The sequence below is a fragment of the Rhinolophus hipposideros genome (genome assembly GCF_964194185.1).
Source record: "Rhinolophus hipposideros genome assembly, chromosome: 1".
Lineage (NCBI taxonomy): Eukaryota > Metazoa > Chordata > Mammalia > Chiroptera > Rhinolophidae > Rhinolophus > Rhinolophus hipposideros.
The window spans coordinates 64,092,613-64,116,179 of record NC_138047.1 but is presented as its reverse complement, the minus strand read 5'-3'; the positions used below and the strand labels follow the sequence as shown (position 1 = coordinate 64,116,179).

The 23,567-nt window shown below is 35.0% G+C and overlaps 1 protein-coding gene across 3 annotated transcripts in view; it reads left to right on the top strand.

Moving 5' to 3' along the window:
• The window catches only part of KLHL8 (kelch like family member 8), a 54,459-nt gene that overhangs the window by 5,854 nt on the left and 25,038 nt on the right, over positions 1-23,567 (top strand). For all 3 annotated transcript variants that reach the window (XM_081060437.1, XM_081060438.1, XM_081060439.1), the window contains exons 2-4: positions 14,639-14,995; positions 20,532-21,080; positions 22,320-22,506. In XM_081060437.1, the coding sequence (XP_080916563.1) occupies positions 14,783-14,995; positions 20,532-21,080; positions 22,320-22,506 (949 nt within the window). In that variant the 5' untranslated portion in view covers positions 14,639-14,782. The remainder of the gene's footprint in view (positions 1-14,638; positions 14,996-20,531; positions 21,081-22,319; positions 22,507-23,567) is intronic.

Genomic DNA, 23,567 nt, shown 5'->3' with positions numbered 1-23,567 from the left:
TAGCCTGCTACTTCTTAAGTTCTATAAAATCAACAAGTGTACCGTATCATTATATAAGAGACTTTAAAGCATCCTAAAAATGTTTATAATATACAGTCATGTGTCACTTAATGTTGGAGATACATTCTGAAAAATGCATTGTTTGGTGGTTTCATCTTGGTGTGAATAAGAGAGTGTACTTACACAAACTTAGATGGTATAGCCTACTACACAACTAGGCTATATGGTATACCACTATTGTATATGCGGTCCATCATTGACTGAAATGTTATGCGGCCTGTTACTGTACAAGAATATATAACCTAGTGAAAATAGACAAGTTAGCTGTAATAAGTCTATATTTTCGTCATTTTTCTTCTTACAGTTTGAAAAGCTTGGGGAATGTACCTTGTATGGCCCACGCCTTAAAGTTCTATAGCCCACTTTAAACTTATGTTTCCTTATTTTCCCCCACAAATTTATCTGTAATAAATAGAGGCTTTTCGAATCATTTCATTAATTGATTACAAAACAGCAATTGCAGTTGGAACCTACTGAGCAGTTGGAAACCTAGGACCCATGCATATTTACAAAGTAGAGGTCACATAGTTTGTATCCAATTTTTTACATTAACTATGGAAGTTTCTAAGTATTGAGGTGTTATGATCAGATTTGAATTTGGGAATAGCTGGCAGCAGTAAGAATGATGTGTTGGTGAGAGAAGGCTGTTAGGAGGCTGTAATAATAGCTGTGAGCTGATGGACTTGTGACTAAAGTGTGGCTGGAGAAGTAGGGCGGGCAACAATGTGAGAGAAATTTAGAAAGTAGAATCTGTGAAACTTGGTTATAGTAGTTGGATAGAGTGAATGGGAACTCTGAGTACGTGTGAGCTATCCCATTTAATGGGGATCCTTCTTGGTCACCCAAGCTAATTTAGCTTCTTTCATAATACTTCGTATCTCTCTCTACTATTGCCTTTACCACGTTATTATTATGTTTTTGTTCCATATAGATGATTTAAGCTCCTTAATGGTAGGAATTATGTCGTATCTTATCCCTCTTTTTGGGGGGTGGGTTACTTTAGATAATTTTTTTTAAATTAAAATACTCTTACGTATATATTTTTTTGAAAAAGGAAAATACAAGAGATAGATTGGCTAAGGTATTCCTAAATTTATTTACATTTAGGGTCTGACTATTTTGAAGCAGTTTTTATCTGAGTCATCTGTGTTTCCATGTAGCATAATCTAATTCATCTAGATTGATGATGGAGGATTAATAGTGGAGCCTTTTTGAAGTGTGCTGTATCATCTTCTGAGGGACTTTCTTTTAAGCCGCCAACACCATTCTTACAATTTTGATGCAGGTATTTATGTATTTGCTGGGTGTGTGATACACATTCCTTTTGCATGTGTCTTAGTAGCAAAACATAACACAGGCTCATCTGTTGTGGATATCTGCCTTTCTTGAGTCCTATAAAGTAGTGTTTCTCAAACTCTCTGGTGAAAGACTAGTTTGTGAACCAATTACTTTGGTAAAAGACAACAAAAATGAATTACTAGAAAAATGAAATGAAAAAAAGGACACACAAAATATAAATTTTTAATTTATATTCAACAGATATAAAATTACCGTCAGGTGTAACTTTGCTATAAAAGTTTCTAAAACCTCTATTTTTGTACTTAACCTCATTGCAGACCTGTAAAAAAAAAAAGTTTGTGGACCAGACCTACTTTGAATAGCACTGCTATAAAAGCATCTGGTTGTTGCTTTTCATATTCAGCTTTGAATTTCCAGACCCTGCAAGAGATCATGTAATGACTGATTAAGTTAATATAAAACAAATGATGTTTCCCTTCAACACGGACAATATTGCAATATTTTATTGACATTTCTTGAAATGTGGTTATAAAACCGTGACTAGTATGTATATATGTATGTATGTATGTATGTGTGTGTGTCTATGTGTATGTTGGCTTCTGTGCTTACCTTGTGAAAATAAAAGAAATTCCCAAACTCCTAGGAGAAAACTCATTCTTATATGGCCATGGTAATAATTAGTCACCAGAACCAGCTTTAAACCTACTTACTCAATAAATGATACTTCTTTAGAATTGGTTTTAAGTCAGTGTAGCCAATGAACTGCATCTTGCCTTAGTGGGCAGAATTTGCAAGCCAGCCAGTAGATGATGGCTGTCCCAGTAACATGCTTCTAAGCCTCTGAAAGTTCACTAATACATACTTCCTGCCAAACCCTATATAAAATGAGCAGTTTGCTCTACTCAGAGGTACTGTGCCAGACCCGCAGAGCTCTCCCTGAAGTAAGGAATAATTATTATTCAGCTTTGTGGTTTTTTGTTTCATTTCAGGTATCTAGTGGGAAATATCTTTTCACATTTGAAAACAAATTATTGGTAAATGTATTATTTTTTTGTAGGCTTTGTATTTTTATTCAATTAATTATCATTTTTATCTTACATACAACCCTGTGACTTCTATGACATTCTCAAATAAAAATAATAAGGAATAGAGACCCCTCCTAAGAGAGAGTGCACACGTGTAGTTCATATATTTAGGTAAAATTTAATTCCTGTTTTTTTCTTTTTTACTATTCTATACTATCAGACTTTTAATGACTGTGATACAGTAAGTGATCCAGTTCAAACAAGGAAGTGATTATGGTAGGAAGCATCAATAGAATGCCTTCTTAATAAAATAGACCCCAAATAGAAACATCTCCAAAGTATTTAGTGCAGTGCAAGTGTTCTTTATAGACGTTGGAAATTACATGAGTATTTAACATGCAGACTTTGATAACACTTGTATTTACTACATGCTAATACTAAGAAAAGCATGTTTTTAAAATTACGGTAGTAAATTGTTGGAAATCATGTATACCTTGACTGAGTAGGAACTATTGAGACTATAATCCAGTTTGTCAAAACAGGAGGTTCTCCCTTAATTATTAGCACAATGTATTTTCTTTTGGGCTATTTGATTTAAAATTTAAAATTCCTACTCATTGCTTTTATAAATAGAAAAGGAATAATGTATATAGTTTAATTTTTTCTGACTTCAAGATTTAAAAACATTTAAGTAACATTTACCTTTGAAATAAAATGATTAAAAAATGCAAACAAATACCTTTGTTAAAACATTTACGTGTGATTGTGATTAAAATAATATATCCAGAATAGGGTGTTTAGTTAAAATAATTTAAGTAAATGTTGATTTTGAATAATAGCAGAAAAATAATCTCTAGCACTCATAATTAATCTGTTCATTCCAAAAATATTAGTACCTTTATTTATTGTATGCGGTGCTCAACGTGGGAGCAGTAGGAGTGAAGAGATGGTACCTGTATTTTGGGGCTTATAGTGTTATGAGAAACACCAAGAGTGAATAGGCAGTTATTATAAATGTTGCAAGTTTGACTAAATGTAGAGGATGGTATAATCCACTTCATGGTTAGTGCAATGGAAAGATATGATCAGATTGTTATGGGGGCACAGAGATGGGACCCCCGATCCAGGCTAGGAATAAAGAGGATTTTCAGGGATGGCCTTTTTGAGCAAATGAACCTGAGCTGAGTCTTAAAAGATGAGTAAGAGTCAGCAGATGAGAAGGGGTGGTGGTCAAGTGTATTTCAAAATGAGATCATAGCCTGAGCAAAGGGAGAGAGGTAGGAAGTAGTGTGGAATGTGTGGATAATGCAGTCGGGTTTTATTCTGTATAACATGAGGTGAGACTTACCATCTTATTTCACAAATATACACAAGTTAATTTTAGTAAATACATTCATTCTCCATCCGCTTTCAGATATAGCTCTAAAATTAAGCAGAGAATATTTTGTGTTATCTAATATCTTCATCTAACTGAATTGTAAAGAGCACAAACTAGGGGCGGCTGGATAGCTCAGTTGGTTAGAGCTTGTGTTCTCAACAACAAGGTTGCTGGTTCAATTCCCACATGGGCCAGTGAGCTGTAGATTGCAAATGGCAACTGGACTTGGAGCTGAGCTATGCCCTCCACAACTAAGATTGAAAGGACAACAACTTGACTTGGAGCTGATGGGTCCTGGGAAAAAAACACACTGTTCCCCAATAAAGTCCTGGAAATACACACTGTTCCCCAGTAAAGTACTGTTCCCTTTCCCCAATAAAATCTTGAAGAGAAAAAAAAGTACAAACTAAAGTTATTTTAACGAAGAATGAGTCTAATAGCACTCTTGCTGCCTGAAGTCGGTTTTGCAGCAGGAGCTATACAGCATTGAGGTTTTTCACAGGTCTTTCAGTCAGTCAGAGTGCCATTTGGAGTTCTCTGTGTACTTAGTACTCTTCTGATTAATGTGTAATATAAAAGTCACTCTTGGCTTGCAAAGACCTTAGTTATGAAAATTATGCAGCGTAATATGAGTGAAGACAGTGTTCTGTACAATAGTGTTACATATCGATAGTACATGCTAAAATGTGATATAAATTATAAGTGCAAAGAAGTTTGAAAAAAGAAAGTAGACTGACTTAACATAGTATCTTTGTGCTTTTGCTTTTGCTGTAGGTTTTGTTTTCTGGAATTCATAGTCATGCTTACATATAAAATATACATTAGTTTTTCATTGATGCAGACAACAGTATGTTGGTTACCAGAGGGAAAGGGGAGTGGGGGAGGTAGAAGAGGGTAAAGGGGATCAAATATAATGGTGACAGAAGGTGACTTGACCCTGGGTGGTGAACACAGAATACAATATATAGATGATGTATTACAGAATGGTACACTTGGAACCCACATAATCTTATTAACAAAAAATACATTAGTTTTGTTATATATTCTCTGCAGTGAGTCAGTAAAACCCGTCTGCTTCTGTTTGCAGTATTATTTTTCTTCAAACTTCCTATTTTGATTATTACTTTACTGACACTAAGAGGAGCAAAGAAATGGTCTTAACTGCCTGCCTGCTTCGGTGTCATGATGTGCCAGGTTGTGGTAGAAACAGACTTCCATGGACCATGTCTCTTTTTTGGGGGGTATTTTTAATCTCTTAATATATTTGGGGAAGGGATAGTATCTTTTTTTTTTCTTTTTTTGCCTGAGAGTCATATTTTTAGATACATTGAAAATTTGGGGAGAGTTAGAATTCAGGCTGAGTTATACTTTCACTTAACATTCACATACAGTCTTTATAAGTCCCAAAGTCTACTAAATTCCTTAGAGTGAAATGTCTTACAGTGAATATTTTTTTCCTGCTCCTGTCTTCCTGTTCTATTATATATAACAGATTTTTTTTTTTAAACTTGAGGACATTGCATTCTTTAAATAGACTATTTTAAGAGAATTTGGTACAGAAAAAGTTTCTAAGCTATCGTATCTTGCTCAAATCTGCTGTCACATGTAAAACTAATTTTATAAAGATGAATATTCATAGTGCCCTTTTCATAGAGCAGTCCTCTGACAAAGGAAATAGTTTTGTGACAAATACTAGATAAAGCCTTTTACTAGATAGACATTAGAGTAGTTTGATATAAAGGAAGAAAGTGTGTGATAGTTTTGATTTGTATGTATTTAAACCTACTAAAGTTAAAAAAATAAGATTCTCGTGGTGCTTGCCATCATAGTACTCAGACACTTAGGGCACAAAATATGGTATGATGAAAGTTCTAAATGAAAGAAGACTCATTAGACTAACCAGTAATGAAGAGTTGACCCAGTTTTTTTTATATTTGGGGGAAAATACCCAACCCACAAAAATGACGTTGATTTAATCACTCAGGACCCAGGCTCATGTGGGCAAGATACATAGATGTTAAGACACTGTCTTCTCAAAGAATTCACACTGCATTAAGCAATAAGTCTAAAACACAAGTAAAGGACAAGTAAAGGTGAATGAATGAGTCCGAGAAGTACAAAGTATTACTGGGATTCACAGAAGGGAGATTACATCTCATTTGGAGAATTTAGAGAAGGTTTCATGAAAGAAGCATTATGTAAGCTGGGCCTTCACATCATTCCCCCACAAGGAATAACGTGAATACTTCTACATATATTTGAGGAAAATGGAATAGTGAAGTCTGTGGTACAGTGGGAAAATAATGGGCTTTATCAGAGCTGAACTGAAACCCTAGCTCCCACGTCAGGGATGTTTAGGCCATCTATAATGAATGTAGTTGTAACACTTAAATGAGAGAGTATATGTGAGATTCCTGGCAAATATATGACATGTAGTGGTTTAGTAAGTAGTCTTTTCCCTCCTTTTGCCCTACTTTATGTCAAAAATTAATGGAGGAAAAGATTGGAGGTAGGCTGGTGTCAGAGCAAGGAGGATCTTGAATGACAGGATAAGCTTTTTGAAATACATACAGTAAGGAGTTTGGAAGTGACACTTAGGTAAATCTGGCACCATTGTCCTTGATAGATGTTTAAGGAAGGGCATGGTGATTTGTTAAGGAGGCTATGATAATCCAGGCAAGATATGTGGGTCTGAATTAGAGTACAGTGAAAGAGAGAGTTCAATGAAAATAGGAGAAAAGGGATGAATGGGAGAGGGGTTTTCCCAAGTGGGAATCAGGGGAATTGAAACTGATAGGTTATGCAAGTTAGAGAAGAGTCAGATATGGCTCAGGTTTTGAAATAATACAAGTGAAAAAAATGGTGTTGCCACTTGCAGAAGTAGGGGAATTAGAAAGAATAGCTGGTTTTAGCGGGTGAAGATAGGGACCTTGATTATTTCATGCATTTTTTGTTGTTGTTCTGTAATTCTATTTCACTTGAAAATGTTCCGAAGAGTATTGCAGTGGTTAACAGCACAGACCCTTGGAGCCCTGCTACTAGGTTTGAATCCTGCCTCCACCCCTTACTTGGGTTCCACTCCATCTCATTGTGCCTCAGTGTTTTTTTTATTGGTAAAAACGGGCAAAATAGGAGCTGCCTTATGGAGTTGTAGTGAAAACTAAATGATTTAATATACATAAAGCACTTAAAACAGTGGCTGGCAAATAATAGTGTTTTCGATGATGATGATGATGATGAAATATTTTGGATGATGGTGGTGGTGATGATCATGTTGGCATTGATGATGTTGTCTGCTTTTATATCTTATTCTATGGCCGAGTTTTGCATCATCTTCATTAGGGATATTGGCCTGTAGTTTTCTTTTTTAGTCATGTCTTCGTCTGGTTTTGGAATCAGTGTAGTGGTGGCCTTGAAAATGAACTGGAGAGCTTTCCTTCCTCTTGAATTTTTTGAACTAGTTTGAAAGGATAAGTGTTAATTCTTTGTTTGGTAAAATTCACCTGTGAAGCCACCTGGCCCAGGACTTTTGTTTGTCGGGAACCTGTTGATTAGTGATTTGATTTCATTGGTAGTAATTGGTCTGGTCAGATTTTCTGTTCGTTTTTTTTTGATTCACCCTTGGAAGATTGTATGCTTCTAGGAATTCACCCATTTCTTCCAGATTGTCCAATTTGTTGGCATATAGTTGCTTGTAGTATTTTTAAAATTTTTTTTTATTTCTGCAGTATCCATTGTCACTTTTCTTTCATTTCTGATTTTATTTACTTGGGTCCTCTTTTCTTTTTATTGGGGAATAGTGTTTTTCCAGGACTCATCAGTCATTGTCCTTCAGTTCAGTTGTGGAGGGCCCAGCTCAGCTCCAAGTCCCGTTGACATTTCAATCTTAATTGCACAGGGCTCAGCCAACCATCCCAGGCGGGAATTGAACTGGCAACCTTGTTGTTAAGAGCTTGCTCTCTGACCAACTGATCCATACGGCCAACCCTCGGGCAGCTCAGTGGCAGCTTGTTTTCTTCAATCTAGTTGTAGAAGGCGCAGCTCACTAGCCCATGTGGGAATTGAACTGGGAACTCTGTTGTTAAGAGCTCGCGCTCTAACCAACTGAGCCATTCGGCTGCCCCTACCCTATGTCTTTTGATTGGAGTATTTAATCCATTTACATTTAAAGTGATTATTGATAGGTACAATTATTTGCCATTTTATTATTCATATTTTTGTTCTTCGTTTGTTTTCTCCTTTCTTCTGTTTAAGAAGTCCTTTCTAATATTACATGTAATACTGGTTTGGTAGTAATGCTATAGCTTTTTCTTGTCTCAGAGGCTCTTTATCTCTCCTTCAATTTTAAATGATAGCCTTGTTGAGTAGAGTAGGCTTGGTTGTAGGCCCTTGTTTCCATACTTGGAGTATTTCCTGCCCTTCCTTCAGGCCTGCAAAGTTTCTGTTGAGAAATCAGGTGATTGTCTCATAGGAGCTCCCTCGTAAGTAACTAGTTGTCTTTATCTTGCTGCTTTTGGGATTCTCTGTTTGTCTTAACCTTTGCCATTTTAATTATGATGTGTCTTGGTGTGGGCCTGTTTGGGTTCATCTTGTTTGGGACGCTCTGTGCTTCCCGGGCTTGCATGTCAATTTCCTTGGTTGGGAAGTTTTCAAATAGATTCTCAATCCCTTGCTCTCTCTTCTCCTTCTGGTACTCCTATGATGTGAATATTGTTACACTTGATGTTGTCCCAAAAGTCCCTTTAATTATCTTCATTTTTTTTCTTTTAATTCCTTTTTCCTTTTTGTTCTGATTGGGTGTTTTCTGATGCCTTGTCTTCTAAATTGTTGATTCGATCCTCTGCTTCATTTAGTCTGCTATTGATTCCTTCTAGTGTATTCTTCATTTCAGTTATTTTCTTCTTTATTTGATTGGTCCTTTTTTATGGTTACTGTATCCTTCTTTATGCTTACTATCTCTTTATTGAAATTCTCATTAAGGTCCTTAAGCATTCTCATAACCAGTGTTTTAAACTCTATCTCTGGTAGGTTGGTTGCCTCTATTTCATTTGATTCTATTTCTGGAGGTTTCTCTTGTCCTTTTATTTGGGCCATATCTTCGTTTTCTCATTCTGGCTGCTGTCTGTGTTTGCTTTTATGTATTAGGTAGATCGCCCATGTCTCTTAGTCTTTTCTGGGTGGCCTTATGTAGTATGTGTCCTTGTGTTCCAGTGGCACGGTCTGCCTGTGAGTGTGTTCCAGGAGTGTCCCTTGAGTGTGTTGTGTGTGTTCTGTTTCAGTTGAGCCATGATTACTATTGGCGCATCAGTGGATGGGACTGACTTCCTGGCTGACTGACTGTGAGGATTGGCTATGCCCACATTGTGTGTAGGAGCTACAGAGCTATATGTGGTGTGTTGCTGCCTGTGTTGGACCCGGAGGGGTGTGTATTGGGTTTGGGGCAGCTTTGCAAAAGGCCCAGGACCCCCCTAAACATGTTGCCACCTGTCAGCTGCCCATAAGGTTCAGCCATTGAAATAGCCTCCTTAGGTGCGCAGGCCAGTCTCGTTCACCCGGTTTTGAGAGCGCCCCTGGTGATGCAGTACTAGCTGGGTGGGGCGGGGTCTGAGGGAGTCACGAGGCATGGCTGGTGGGTTTTTACAAGGTTAATGCGTATTTAGCTTTTGCACCAGTGGTCTGTGACCACTTCACAAAATACCCTGAGAACACAGCAGTCAGTCACCACTCGCCTTGGGCTCACAGATCCCTGAGAGCCGCCCAGGAGAGGCTGTGGCACAGGTTGTGGTTCACTGCCCACCACCAAAAGTTCCCCAGGCCGCTGTGGGCTGTCCGTTGCTGTAAAAGGCTGCTGAAGCTTGTGGGGCGGGGCCGGCCACTCAGTAGCTGAGAATGCCTCTGTCAATGCAGTACTAGCTGTGTGGGGCAGGGACCCACGGCATCACTGAGGTGGTGTGCACATGCAGATTTTATTAGACCAGTGAGGTCTCAGATCTGACCCTTTGTGGAGAGGGTTCAACATAGAAAAGAAGGTGCCCTCGTACACGTAAGGCAGGCTCCCTGCAAGGATAATAGCTGCTGTCCCTCTAGCGTTCACCCTAATGCCATACAACTCAGTCTTTCCCCACATGTCTTTGGTGCCTCTCAAGTTGCTGCCCCTCCATTGGAGACCAGGTGAGTGTTTGCAGACGAGTGTGTGCAAACCCTTTAAGAGGGCGTCTGGGTTTTTAGCTGCCTTCTGTCTCACCAGGACAGGCAGACAGAATCCTCGCTGATTTTCACTGCCAGATGTTGTAGCACCATTGAGTATGATGTTTGCTGTGAGTTTTTCTTATACGGCTTCTCTTATTTTGAGATAGTTTCTTTGTGTTCCTAATTTATTGAGTGTTTTATCATGAAAGGATGTTGAATTTTGTCAAATGCTTTTTCTGCATCATTGAGATGATCATGAGGTTTTTGTGGGGTTTTTTTGCCCTTCACTTTGTTGATGTGTTGTATCACACTGGTTAATGTTCGTGTTGACCCATCCTTGCATTCCAGGAATAAATCCCACCTGGTCGTGGTGTATAATCCTTTTAATATGTTGCTGATTTTGTCTGCTAGTATTTTGTTGAGGATTCTTGTATCAGTGTTCATAAGATAGGTCTTGTAGTTTTCATGAGATAGGTCTGTAGTTTTCTTGTATTGTCTTTGTCTGTCTTTGTTGTCAGGGTAATGCTGGTCTCATAGAATGAGGAAGTGTTCCCTCCTCTTCAATGAGGATGAGAAGAGGATGTGAAGGGAGGGTTATTAGTGCTCTAACTGTTCAGTAGAATTCACTAGTGAAGCCATCAGTTCCAGGGATTTTACTTGTTGGGAGGTTTTTGAATACTGATTCAATTTCTATACTATACAGATCTATTTAGACTTTCTATTTCTAAGTGATTTAGCATTGAAAGGTTTTATATTTCTAGGACCTTGTCCTTTTCATCTAATTTAAGTTGTTGGTGTACGCTTGTTCTTAGTATTATCGTAATGCTTTTTACTTCTGTAGAATCAGTAGTAACACCCCCATTTTCATTTCTGATTTTAGTAATTTGAGCCTTCTCTCTTTTTTTCTTAGTCTATTTAGCTGATGGTTTGTCAATTTCAGTGATCTTTTCAAAGAACCAACTGTGGTTTCATTGATTTTTCTCTATTGTTTTTCTGTTACCTATTTCATTTATCTCTGCTCTACCCTTTATTATTTTCTTTCTTCTTCTTTGGGTCTAGTTTGTCCTCTTTCTGGTTACTTAAGTTGTGAAGTTAGGTTGTTGAGTTGAGATGTTTTTAATGTGTTTCTATCTATAAATTTCCCTTTTAGCACTGCTTTCATTGCATCTAATAAGTTTTGGTATGTTTTGTTTTAGTTTTTATTTATCTCTAAGTATTTCCTAACTTGTGATTTTTGTCTTTGATTCATTGGTTGTTTAAAATTGTGTTAATTTCCGCAATTTTGTGAATTTTTCTATTTTCCTTTTTATTATTAATATCTGTTGTCATCTTCTTGTAGTTAGAGTAGGATATCTATCTTTTAAAAACTATTGAGACTTAAATTTGTGGCCTAACATATGGTCTATACTGGACAATGTTCCATTTGCACTTAAAAAGAATGTGTATTTTGTTGTTGGTTAACGTTCTGTACATGTCTGTTACAATTAGTTGGTTTATTGTGTTGCTTACGTCCACTGTTCCCATACTTATGTTCTGTCTGGTTGTTCTATTATTGTGAATGGGGTATTGAAATCTCCAACTTTAATAGAACTGTCAGTTTTTCTCTTCAATTTTGTTAGTTTTTGCTTCATATATTTTCACAACCTGTCATTACATGTATAAATGTTTGTAATTGTTATATCTTATTGTATTGAGTGTTTTATTAAAGTTTATTAAAGTGTTTTATTAATGTTAGTTTAGCCATTTCTACTTTATTTTGGTTACTATTAGCATGGAATTATTTTTTTTCTATTTTCATTTCAACTTGTTTGTGTATGTGGATCTCATGTGAGTCCCTTGTAAACAGACTGTGTTTTTATTCATTCTGCCAATCTGTCTTTTGATTGGAGAATTTAATCCATTTATGTTTAAAGTAATTACTGATAATGAAGGACTTCTGTCATTGTGCTATTTGTTATTTATACACCTTGTAATACACCTTTTTGGGCCCTCATTCCTGTATTACTACTGTCTTTTCTTGTGTGTTTAGATTTTTTTTCTTGTAGTGAAATATTTAAATTATTTTATTTCTTTTTGTGTATATGTTATAGGTATTTTCTTTGTGGTTGTCATGAGGATTACATTTAACATCCTAAAATTATAATACTCTAAGTTAAATTTATACCAGCTTATCTTCAATAACAAACAAAAACTGACCCTTTACAGCTCCATCTCCACCCCTTTTCAGTTGTTGATGTCACACAGTTACATTTTTATACACTGTGTCTTCCAAAATATAAATTAAAAATTCTTTTACATTATTTTAAAATTACTTTTAAATTAAAGTTTTTTCACTTATTATTTTAAATTATCCTCTTATGTAGGAAACAAGACTGGGTGTTACAAACTAAAGTTACAGTTAGTAATAGCTTTTACATTAACTTTTCTTTAAATGTATTAGCTTTTTAAATCACGTAGAGGAAAAGAATACAGTTATAAACCATTGTTACAATAATACTACCTTTTGTAATTATCTGTGCATTTACTTTTATTGAGATATTTATTTCTCCATATGGCTTTGAGTTGCTGTCTAGTGTTCTTTCATTTCACTTTATAGGATTCACTTGAGTGTTACTTGCAAATCAGGTCTAGTGGTCATGAACTCCCTCAACTTTTGTTTATCTGGGATTCTTAATTTCTTCCTCACTTTTGAAGGAGTTTTGCTGGCTATAAGATTCTTAGATGACAAATTTTGTCTTTTAATATTTTGAACATTTCTGCCCAGTGTCTTCTGGCCTCCAAAGTTTCTGATGGGAAATCTGCTGATATTATTATTCAGGATCCCTTGTATGTGAAGATTTACTTTTCTTGATTTCAACATTGTCTATCATTGGCTTTTGAAAGTTTGATTATAATGTGCCTAGGTGTGGGTCTCTTTGAGTTTATCATTCTTGGATCTTGGATGTTTATATTCATACCTTTCATCAAATTTGGGAAGTTTTCAGCCATTATTTTTTCAAATATTCTCTCTCCCCCTTTCTTTCCTATTCTTCTAAGACTCCCATGATGTGTATGTTGGTCTCTTTGATGATATCCCACATGTTCATGTTTATTCAGTCTTTTCTTTCTGTTCCTCACTTGATAATTGTCATTGTCCTGTCTTCAATTTTGCCAATTCTTTGCCTGCTCAAATTGGCCATTGAATCCCTCTAATGAATTTTTTTATTTCAGTTATTGTACTTTTCAGTCCCAGAATTTCATTTTGATTCCTTTTTAGGTTATCTCTTTATTGATTTATTTTGTTGACACAAATGATTTTCTCCACACTTTCTTTAGTTCTTTGGACATCTTTAAGATAGATCTCTTAAAGTTTTTGTCTAGTATAAATGTCATTTATTCTTTTTAAGGGACAGGTTAGAAATCAGATTCTTCCTCTTCCTTAAGATATGCTGTTTTTTGTTATTTTTGCTTTTTAAAAAAACTGTAGGCTATCTCTATGCTGAAGATGTATGCCTGAGATGTAAGCTTAAGGTGTTCTCAGGTCTTTTCTAAGTCTTTCCCTGGGCATGCACTGTCACTTTCTAGTATTCCTTATATATGTAGTTGTTTTATAAATGTCTTAGTCTTCAATGACTTGCTCCCTAAAGAGGAAAAAGCATAAAATGAAGGGAGTGAATGACACCAGCCTTTTAAATCCCCTAGAAAGTAACTTCAGCTGAGAGGGAGGAGCTTGCAACAGTGAGAGGAGGTGCAAAAAAAAATGGCTGCCTACCTCTTTGTTTACACCTTTGTGATCAGAAACAGGAGTCAGCAGTCAGAGCAGAGATCCTTGATATTTGAAAAACAGGATCCTTTTGGCCCACCATGGCTCCTGCAAACTGCAAGCTACTCTAGGAACACATGCACAGTTGCTTGTCACATGGCTGGGGGTGTGGAATGGGCAGCTGCTACTTTTCTAAGAGATAAAATTGACCAAAATTAACTGTAATTTACCATCCAAATCTTCTGGAAAAGTTGCAAGCCTTCAGCAGGCTTCAGAGTTCCAAAATAATTACACCAGACAGATTTTGCCAGTGCAATTGCTGTCACGGTAGGGAGACAAATTCCTGGTGCTTCCTATTTTACCATCTCCCCAGAATTTTCAAATTAGATTTTAAAGGAGTTCCTTCACTAATGTAAAATACAGCTGACTCTTGAACAATATGGGTTTGTTTTGGGTTGGTCCACTTATATGTGGATTTTTTCAATAAATATAGTTGGCTTTTTGTATCCACGGATTTCACATCTGTGTATTCAAGCAACCATAGATCAAAAACAGTAGTTTCTCATTCCCAACTGTGGATTCCAGCTGCAATTCAAAAATACTGTTTTTGATCTGTGGTAGATTGAATCCACAGGTGTGAAGGGCCAACTTTAGAGTTACACATGGATTTTGAACTGCACATGGGAGGCGGCGCCTCTAACCCCTGCTTCTTCAAGGATCACCTGTATTTTGTTGAGGTAGGTAACTTATGTGACATTTAGCGTAAAAACTACCAAGTTACTTGTTCTTTTTCCAATTGATATATGGTCTATATATATATATATATATATATATATATAGTCAGTACTATATAGTTATTGATAGTTTTATAATTTTAGCTATAATTACTGATTTGTTTTTCTTTTTTTTTTGTCTCTTTCTATGTGTGTTTTGTTGATTTTTCAGTCTTAGCAAACTGGAAAATGTCAGTTGAGTGGGTTTTGAAAATGTCTGAAGTTTAGTGGGCTGCATCTACCTTGTCCCCACCCTTTACAACAGAATAAATGGGATGTTTGAGAAGACAGGTCTATTAAAAGAAGAGTGTTGCAAATGGCTTCAGAATCTGTGAATGCAAAACAAGCTAGGAATCAGTGCACAAAAGGGAAAAGGCAACAGCACCAGCAAATAAAGAACAGATCTTCAGTAAGTGATGGTGATGGAGAAGACTCCTTTATCTTTGAAGCACATGAAGCTTGGAAAGATTTTCATGGGTCTCTTCTTCGGTTTTATGAAAATGGAGAACTCTGTGATATAACACTAAAGGTAAGACTGTCTTTTTGTCTTACTTTTCTCAACCTCTACAGTGTATTAGGAAAAAGGAGGGTTTTTATAACCACACAAGGCAAATTTTTGGTGCTGTTCTTATTTATAATCAGAATGATTTTCGTATTAATCTTTCTTATTGGAGGGGAAGGGACATAAGGGAGGGTAAATAAAGGGAGATTAACGTAAGATGAAATTCTCATACTAATTAAATGTTGATATTCGTTACTTCTTAGTTAATTTAACTTCAGAAAGTTCTAAAACCCTAAAACAGTAATTATTAGTAAGATTAATAAGTCGCAGTTGATTAGATAGGCTTTTAAGTTGTGAATTTAAAAATACTGATATATTCACTTATGCTTGATTTAAGTTAGAAGTCAGGAATTCTTGGCTGTTTCTTCAACTGCTGTAGTGCTTTACTTATTTATGTTCCTCTTCTCTGTTAAGTGGGGTTGTTTATCTATACCTGATAGTGAAGTAGAGTCTATTTAGACTTGGGTGGAAAGCTCTTTAGTAAACTTTATGGTCTATAGGATCATGTTGTTCTTTTAAAAGACAGCTTTAAAAAAAATTGAAAAAGTGATCAAGTAGTGTGAGAGAGCCTGTATTCTAATTGTTTTTCATTATTCGTTTAAAGTACTTTCTTGTTACTCTTACTTCTCAGTGTTTTTCTAGTGATTCATATGTACCCATTCATATGTACCATGAGATTTGCCACTTTGGGATCTCTTTATAGATTTTGCTTCCTGTTCCCGATCAGACAGGTTCTTAGAGCTCGTGGTTGTAATGATTGAGGGCATACTTGGAGAATCAGATCAGGGGACACTCAGCCAAAGTCCATAAACTGAAAGCATAAGCTTTGAGTGCCAGGGCCAGAATGTCCAGTATAGTGTTACACTGTAAATAAATGGCTTATATTCTCTTTACTTAAACTTTTTTTTTTTTACTTAAACTTTTAGTGCTCTTACATATTTCTAAGTTCTAAGATACTGAGAACAAAACCATTATGAAATTATAGTAGCTCTGTGTGAAATTTAGTCATGCATATATTTTAATGAAGGAATACTTTGATCCATATGGTATATTATGTTTGATCTCATGCCATTGTTCTAATTTTCAACCCTATTGTGAAATTCAGTGACCTACACTGGTTTTGGAAAAAATAAAAAAAATGTAAAATAGATTCTTTGAATTTAATCAATTAGCAATTAGCACATCACTGTATGCATGGAAAACAGATTACTGATTATATAAATTTTATAATTAGATTTTAGGATAATTTTTGCAAGCTACTGCATATAAACTTTCTTAGCTGAAAAATAAGGATATAGCCATTTTAGGACAAGTGATAACTAAACTCATAGCTTTGTCTTTGTTTATTGGGTAATTTAAGCAATAGGTTGAAGTGAAAACTTCAGAAGAATCTGTAGTGGAAGACTAAAAATAGTATGAAGCAGTGACAGGTCATTTAGGAATAAGAAACTTCACTAATGTAAAGGGACTATCATTTTTATTTCCTCAACTGTAAAATTATGATGATGATTAGGATTTTGAAGAATGAGACAATTGATATATGTAAAGTCCTTATGACAGTGCGTGGTACATAATAATCAATACATATCATCTATTAAGCTCATTGTATGTACTATTATTGTTGTTCCAAGCGTAATAGATAATTCTGCTATGGTATGTTCTGTTTCTATTCATTGGAATGAATTACAACTTAATGTTTTAGTAGGTCTGCTGTTGGATTGGTTTCTTAATTTGAGTTTAACATTTTTTCACTTGCAGAATTTAACTATCACAGAACAACTAAATCAAATTGGATTATGGATAATTTATAATGCCCTATTCAACATAAACTTCACTTTTTATATTCATATTACCTTGAAAATTTTTCCTTGATATAAATTCATCTCCTTTTATTAGTATGTTCCCTTTGATTATTATTGCTTTTAGGATGAACATTTTAGGAAAGCAATTACCAAAATTTGTTTTATTGCTCATGAATAACGTCATTAGCCTGTTTTAAAATTCCAAAGTGAGCATCTGTATTATAAACAAATAAATTCATTTAGCAAAATATTTCCTAAGGTCTTACTCTAGTACATGGAGAGCATAAATGAATTTGAATAATATCCTGTACTTGCCTTGAGGGAATTTGAAGTTTAGCCAGAGATAGACACATACACAGCTAACTATAATATAATTTAGTGATTGCCATTTTTTGTTATTTTTATGGAAGTGTAAGAGAGGATCCATTAATTATGTCTGAGAAGTGATTGGAAAAGCTTCACATAGAAGATTATATATATTATTTTAAGGTAACTCCAAGGAAAGGTAAAACTTGTTTATATGTTTATTAGTGAAAATTTTTCATATATCCAGTGGCAGCTCTAACATTAAATATAGGAGAAGCTTCTTAAGGGCAACATTTAGCTGGGGAAAGAGCAGGAAGAAATTGTCCTGAAGAGGTACTACATAGCACTCATAATATTTAGATTTCATAGTATATAGATCAGTAAGAGTGACATTTACAAAAATGCTTTTGTTCGTGCTTTACATCGTTTGAGGAAATGTCATTGTCCTTATGAAAGGTCATAATTTTGCTTCAGGAAGTTAATAGAGATTATGAGGGGAGACAACCCCTTATATCACCTTCTCATGCAACCAGTGAATATGTTTTATTCATATTATTTGGCTTCCCTTCTTTTTGAAAGTGCATGGTTCTGTGAATTTTTCAAACAAATGTTTATGGGATTCTAATACACATTTTCAAGGCCCTAAGTGTTAAAATTATTTGCTGTCAAATCTTCCAACTGAGAAGGTAAGAATAAGTGCTCTGAAAGATGGCAAGAAAACAAAATATGTGGACTCTATTGTAATAGTATGCCTCTAGGAGGTAGAAATGATAACATTATTACCCTTATAAGTGAAACAGCTAGCTCCTGATCAGAAAGCAGACATAATAAAAGAGAAATGATAAAGGAGAAAGTGATCCCATATTTAACACTTAGCATTCTATGTTAAGTGTAATAAAATGATTATAACTTTTACTTTTATCCATTCAACTAGTAAGTCAATCTCTTTATTTTTTCATGTTGCTAAGAAGAGGGAGTACTTATTTATATTCCTAGATCCTTGTTTATTTGACCCCCAAAATGCTATCTAAATTATTTCCATTGCACAGGTTTTTTAAACGAATGTAGTAAGATTAGTTAAGATTGTAGAACAGTGAATGTGGCTAGATAGTGTGATGTGGTAATTCACTATAAACCAAAATATTATCTTGAGTCTTCTACATTTAACCCCTTCTTGACCTGGGCAATGTAACACTTTTTTGGTTACTCAAACTGGTTAAAATTCATGGATTATTGAAGAGTAGTTATTTGATTTAAAGGGGCAAAATTACACGGGTCAAACCGAAAAATTAGAATACAGTTTGTAAACGTACATAAAAGAAACCTTGATTATATAGGGTTTTCTTCCCTCCAGTCTTCATTTCTATTTCACTATGTGTCTTCAGCACTTTTATTTCAATGCAGTTCTCAACGACTTAGCTTGAGTTTCTGTTAAGTGGCATAATAAAAACATTTCAACCTAATGTACTTTACTTTTTGTTTTAATCATTTTTTACAAGTTTAGTATGTTTGTGAGTGATTTTTTAACCATCTCTGTTGATGGGATTGTACAGTTAATACTTAGAAATGAAGTGAACCTATGTAAGAACAACTAGTTTGCAAAAGAATAGTTCATAGGATAGCCAAATTTTTAAAAATATTAAACATAGCTAAGAAGTAAAAGTTAAATCAGTTAAAAATTGTTTGCTTATCAACATATTGAATATTTAAAATATGTTGGCTTTTGAAATTTTGATGAAGGGGTATTCTCAAGCTGCCTGTGGATATGTAAATTGGCACATTGGTTTTCATGGCAGTGTGGTAGTATTATCAAGAGCTATAAAAAACTTATAGATTTAGATTGATTAATTCTGCTTTTCAGATTTTTATCTCAAGGACATATTCTGAAATGCTGAAAAAAACTTTAAAATACTGTTTCAATTTAAAATATGAAAAAGTTATCTAAATGACTGATATCAGAATGGTTAAAGAAACTGTTACATCCACTGTATAGAACAGCATATAGCCAATACACGTGAAGGTTACGGAAGGTTTCAGAAACTTAGGAAAAGGAAACTTTGGAAACAAAGTTCAGGACAATATGAGGTATGCATAGAAATGCATAAAAAGTTGGAAGGAAATATACCAAAAGGTTGACAGTATTTATTGAATTGTGAGTAAAGTTTTTCCCTTCCATTTTTCTGTGCTTTCTTGATTTTACACATTGAATGTTGTACTCAAGGGGAGGAGGGAGAATACTTGAAAAGTTAAGTGACCTTTAATGTATGATAGGTTCATTTTGTAAGTCAAATCTCATAGTTAATGGAATTTTTTTTATGTTCTTCATTTAGTTAATGTTCTTTTTACATCCCTTTTAGTTCCTTTTAACTCATCATTCAGCCAATCATTTATTATTTTCAAACAGAGTTCTCCATAGTGAGTCACATAGTTTTTCTGGTTGGACCTCAATTAAAAGTTAGGTTGTTTGGCTTTTCCTTGTTCTCCTTTCCCTGTGTTGAAAGTGAAGTGCTTTACCAATAGGAAAGCCTTTGTTTCATTGTATTTTGATCCCTATTGGCTAATCCATGGAAAATTACTCAAGGTTTTAATTACCAGTTTGTATTTCAAGCTTTTTTTAAAAAAAATAAGGGATCATTTTATTAATGTTGATATTCTACATATTTCACTAAAGTTTAAGCTTGGCATATTTCCTGGAGCATCTTGAATTACTCCCGTGTTCACTAATCGGATAAAAAAGAATGTAAATTAGAAATTTCACCAGTATCCAGGACAAATACTGCAGTATTTATATAATTTAAATTGTATAGTAATGTCCATATTTTGTGTATTTGTCACCCAATTTTAAATATTTAGTCTTTTAGACTTTGATTTCTTTCATTTCTAAATTTCTGATGAACTGTTTTTTTTTATGTACAGAGAAGAAAAATGTAGGAATAACTGTTAAGAATATAACGAGACTGTATAGTATCAAAGGATAATTAATGAATTAAAAAGCCCAAATCTTTGATGTTCCTGTTTCATACATGTGCCTCAAAGCTCTCTTTAAAGTTTGATGGGTATTTATTCTAAAAGGTACATAGGGGTGTGACCGTGTGTGTGTGTGAAATATCCATATTTTTGTTTATTTGGATCAAGAAATTAAAATAGAATTAGAGAGGGGACAGAACCTTATTATGAACAATACGAAAATAACTTGTGGGCCATTGATTTGTACAGCTTGGATAAGTCAGTGTTAAAACAATGTTTACCGGGGAATCACAGAACCCTATTTTATAGTACTATTAAAACAAATACACTAAGTTTGTCTGGAGTTTTTGTCCCTGCTACAACACATGTCCCATGCTGATCTAAAACTAATTTTGATATTAAACTGAGTCTCTCTTTGTTTTGAACAGGTTGGCTCAAAGTTAATCTCTTGTCACAAACTGGTACTGGCTTGTGTTATTCCCTACTTCAGAGCCATGTTTCTCTCGGAAATGGCTGAAGCCAAGCAAACCGTGATTGAGATCAGAGATTTTGATGGTGATGCAATAGAAGACCTGGTAGAGTTTGTCTATTCTTCACGGCTCACTTTGACTGTTGACAACGTCCAGCCTCTCCTCTATGCGGCCTGTATTCTCCAGGTTGAACTGGTGGCTCGAGCTTGTTGTGAATACATGAAGTTACATTTTCATCCCTCCAATTGCCTGGCGGTAAGAGCCTTTGCAGAAAGTCACAATCGAATAGATTTAATGGACATGGCGGATCAGTACGCCTGTGAGCATTTTACGGAGGTAGTGGAGTGTGAAGACTTTGTAAGTGTGTCACCCCAGCACCTCCATAAGCTCCTGTCCTCCAGTGACCTCAAGATTGATAATGAAAAGCAGGTCTACAATGCAGCCATCAAGTGGCTACTTGCCAATCCTCAGCATCATTCCAAATGGTTGGATGAAACCCTTGCACAGGTAGGGGCTGAAATAAGATTGAAATGAACGATGTGGAGCAAATCAACACGTTTCACTTATGAAAAGTGTAAATTATCAGTTGATGTAATACGATATGAAAATGGCTTTGACTCTACTTTCCTATTTACTCACTGTACTATTTAAGGATAAATCTGAATTTGTTACATTTGAATTAGATATAGTCTCTGCTTTTTGACCTGAACATTTAAAGTACTCCTTTGAGATAGTAGTAGTGAATAATTTATTTATTGCTAGTAGAAAATGGTTCTGAGGAAAGACCTCAAAATTGATTTATGGCTATTGTTTTTTAGTGAAGTTTTTAAATTTTATTGAATTACTTTGTTAATGAAAGTACATTTATTCTTACTGCATGTAGATTTATTTTGGAAAGAACTACAAGACATCACTTTCCATTGTCTTCCCTCACCACAGTTTTACTTTTTAAATTCTCAGAAATGTGTCTCTTTTTAATTTTTTATTTGTTTTTCCTGTCAACAGGTGTTACTTGGATAGGGAGGTAATAAGTATGCCTTGGAATTACTTTGAAAATAAGTTTGTCAACAAAAATAAAAAGTTTAATTACCTTGCAGCTATATCGTGTGTGTGTGTGTGTGTGTGTGTGTGTGTGTGTACACGCATGCTTTTAACTCAGAATCATCTGACCTGGTTTGATCATCCCTTTAATCCACTAGAAAATCAGTGCATCTTTAAGAGAGGAATGGTGAGTGCCTCTGCTGAAAGGGGCGATGCAGCCGTGAGTTAGAATATAACCTTCCAAGGTAACTGATTTGAAGAAAACAACACCTATTTGTTTCACATCTGAATGTTTACATATTTATGTAAGAAATAAATCACATGTCCATATGTTCAGTCTTACTTAGTTTTAAAGTGCAGATGGACAAAGCACAGCAGTTTTGTTTTGATTGTGCTGTTTCTTTATCAGCAAGGAGCCTTGTGATTATGACAATACCATTTTTGGAAGTGAGTAAGAAACTTCAATGAAGACAATTGAATTATGTTATCCAGCCTACTTAAATTTAAAAGGGGACGATACATTGAACACATAATCTGATTTCATTAGTGGAGACCATTACTGGAAATTGCTTTAGAACTTGGCACATTGAGCTTTAAGGCTTTATGAAGTAAATCAGTTTTAAAAAGAGAATATACTGCAGTGAAAGAGAATGAACTATCCAGTTACAACTTGAAGTTTATATCTGCAACTGTTCATGATCTTAGGTTCGTTTGCCGCTGTTGCCAGTTGATTTTCTTATGGGCGTTGTGGCAAAAGAACAGATTGTCAAGCAAAATCTAAAATGTAGAGATTTACTGGATGAAGCAAGAAATTACCACCTTCACTTGAGTAGCAGAGCAATACCTGACTTTGAATACTCCGTTCGGACTACACCAAGGAAGCATACTGCTGGTAATTAAATTACTCACTTATCAACTCTGCTGGAAGGGTCTGTGTCATGTCTGAGGTTGGTTATGTGCCCAAACTTAGTTGTAAGTTGATTAGTATCAGACTGTCTTAAAGTAATAATTGGTAAATAAGGTTATATCTGAATTCTTACTGTACATGATTCAGATAGTTTTACGAATCAGCCCAAAACGAGCCTGCTGAAATACTCTTATTTTGATGTCTTTCTGATTGTTCTGGGAAGAATTAGTTCTGTCATCTGTGCTTTTAGAGCACTTTATTTACACTTGTTTTATTTTTTTACTATATTGCATTGAAATTTGCTTGATATGTTTTGAGCCCTTCAAAGACAGGTAAGTATCTTAGTTTTGTATCTGTAGTGTCAAGCTTGGAGCTTGATACACATTACATGTTTAAATACTTGTTTTTATATTTTGTCAAATCAAAAGAAAGGCACTAAATCTCACATTTGTATAACAGGCTACATTAGACTTAGAATCTGAAACTCTTTTTTTTGAGGATGCATGCAGTTTTGCCTTTATTTGCCACAATTTTCAGACTTTATATTTTCTGAAGGAAATAGTTCATGATCACCCTTTATAAATACAAGGAATATATGAGGGAGGAGGGAAAATAAAGAAGGTCCAGGAATTCAGGCATCGGTACTCTGAACAGAGACTTCCTCTACATTTGCTGCTACCTGATATACTGATAGTTATCAGAAAAGAGATCTGTGGAATAGCCTACAAACAACAAAAGGCAATACTTGTTACGTATAGTGGGATTTTATCTAGACAGTCTAAAGAAAGCTTGAATGTTGTAGATCTGCCTATCAAGCAGTAGCTCTAAATGATTAATTTAACATGAAAAGCTGCTGATATATTTTCCTTTTTTTATAGATTGATTTCAAGAACTAATTTTTTTTGAAGTGTAGAACCTTTTTTTTAGTTGTGAAGCCTGTTTCAGGAAGTCAAGGTATATAATGAAATTTTTCAGACTCATGTTTCAATTCAAACAATATCTTGGCAGTCTAAGTTATATGCCAAACATAGACCAGACCCTCATAT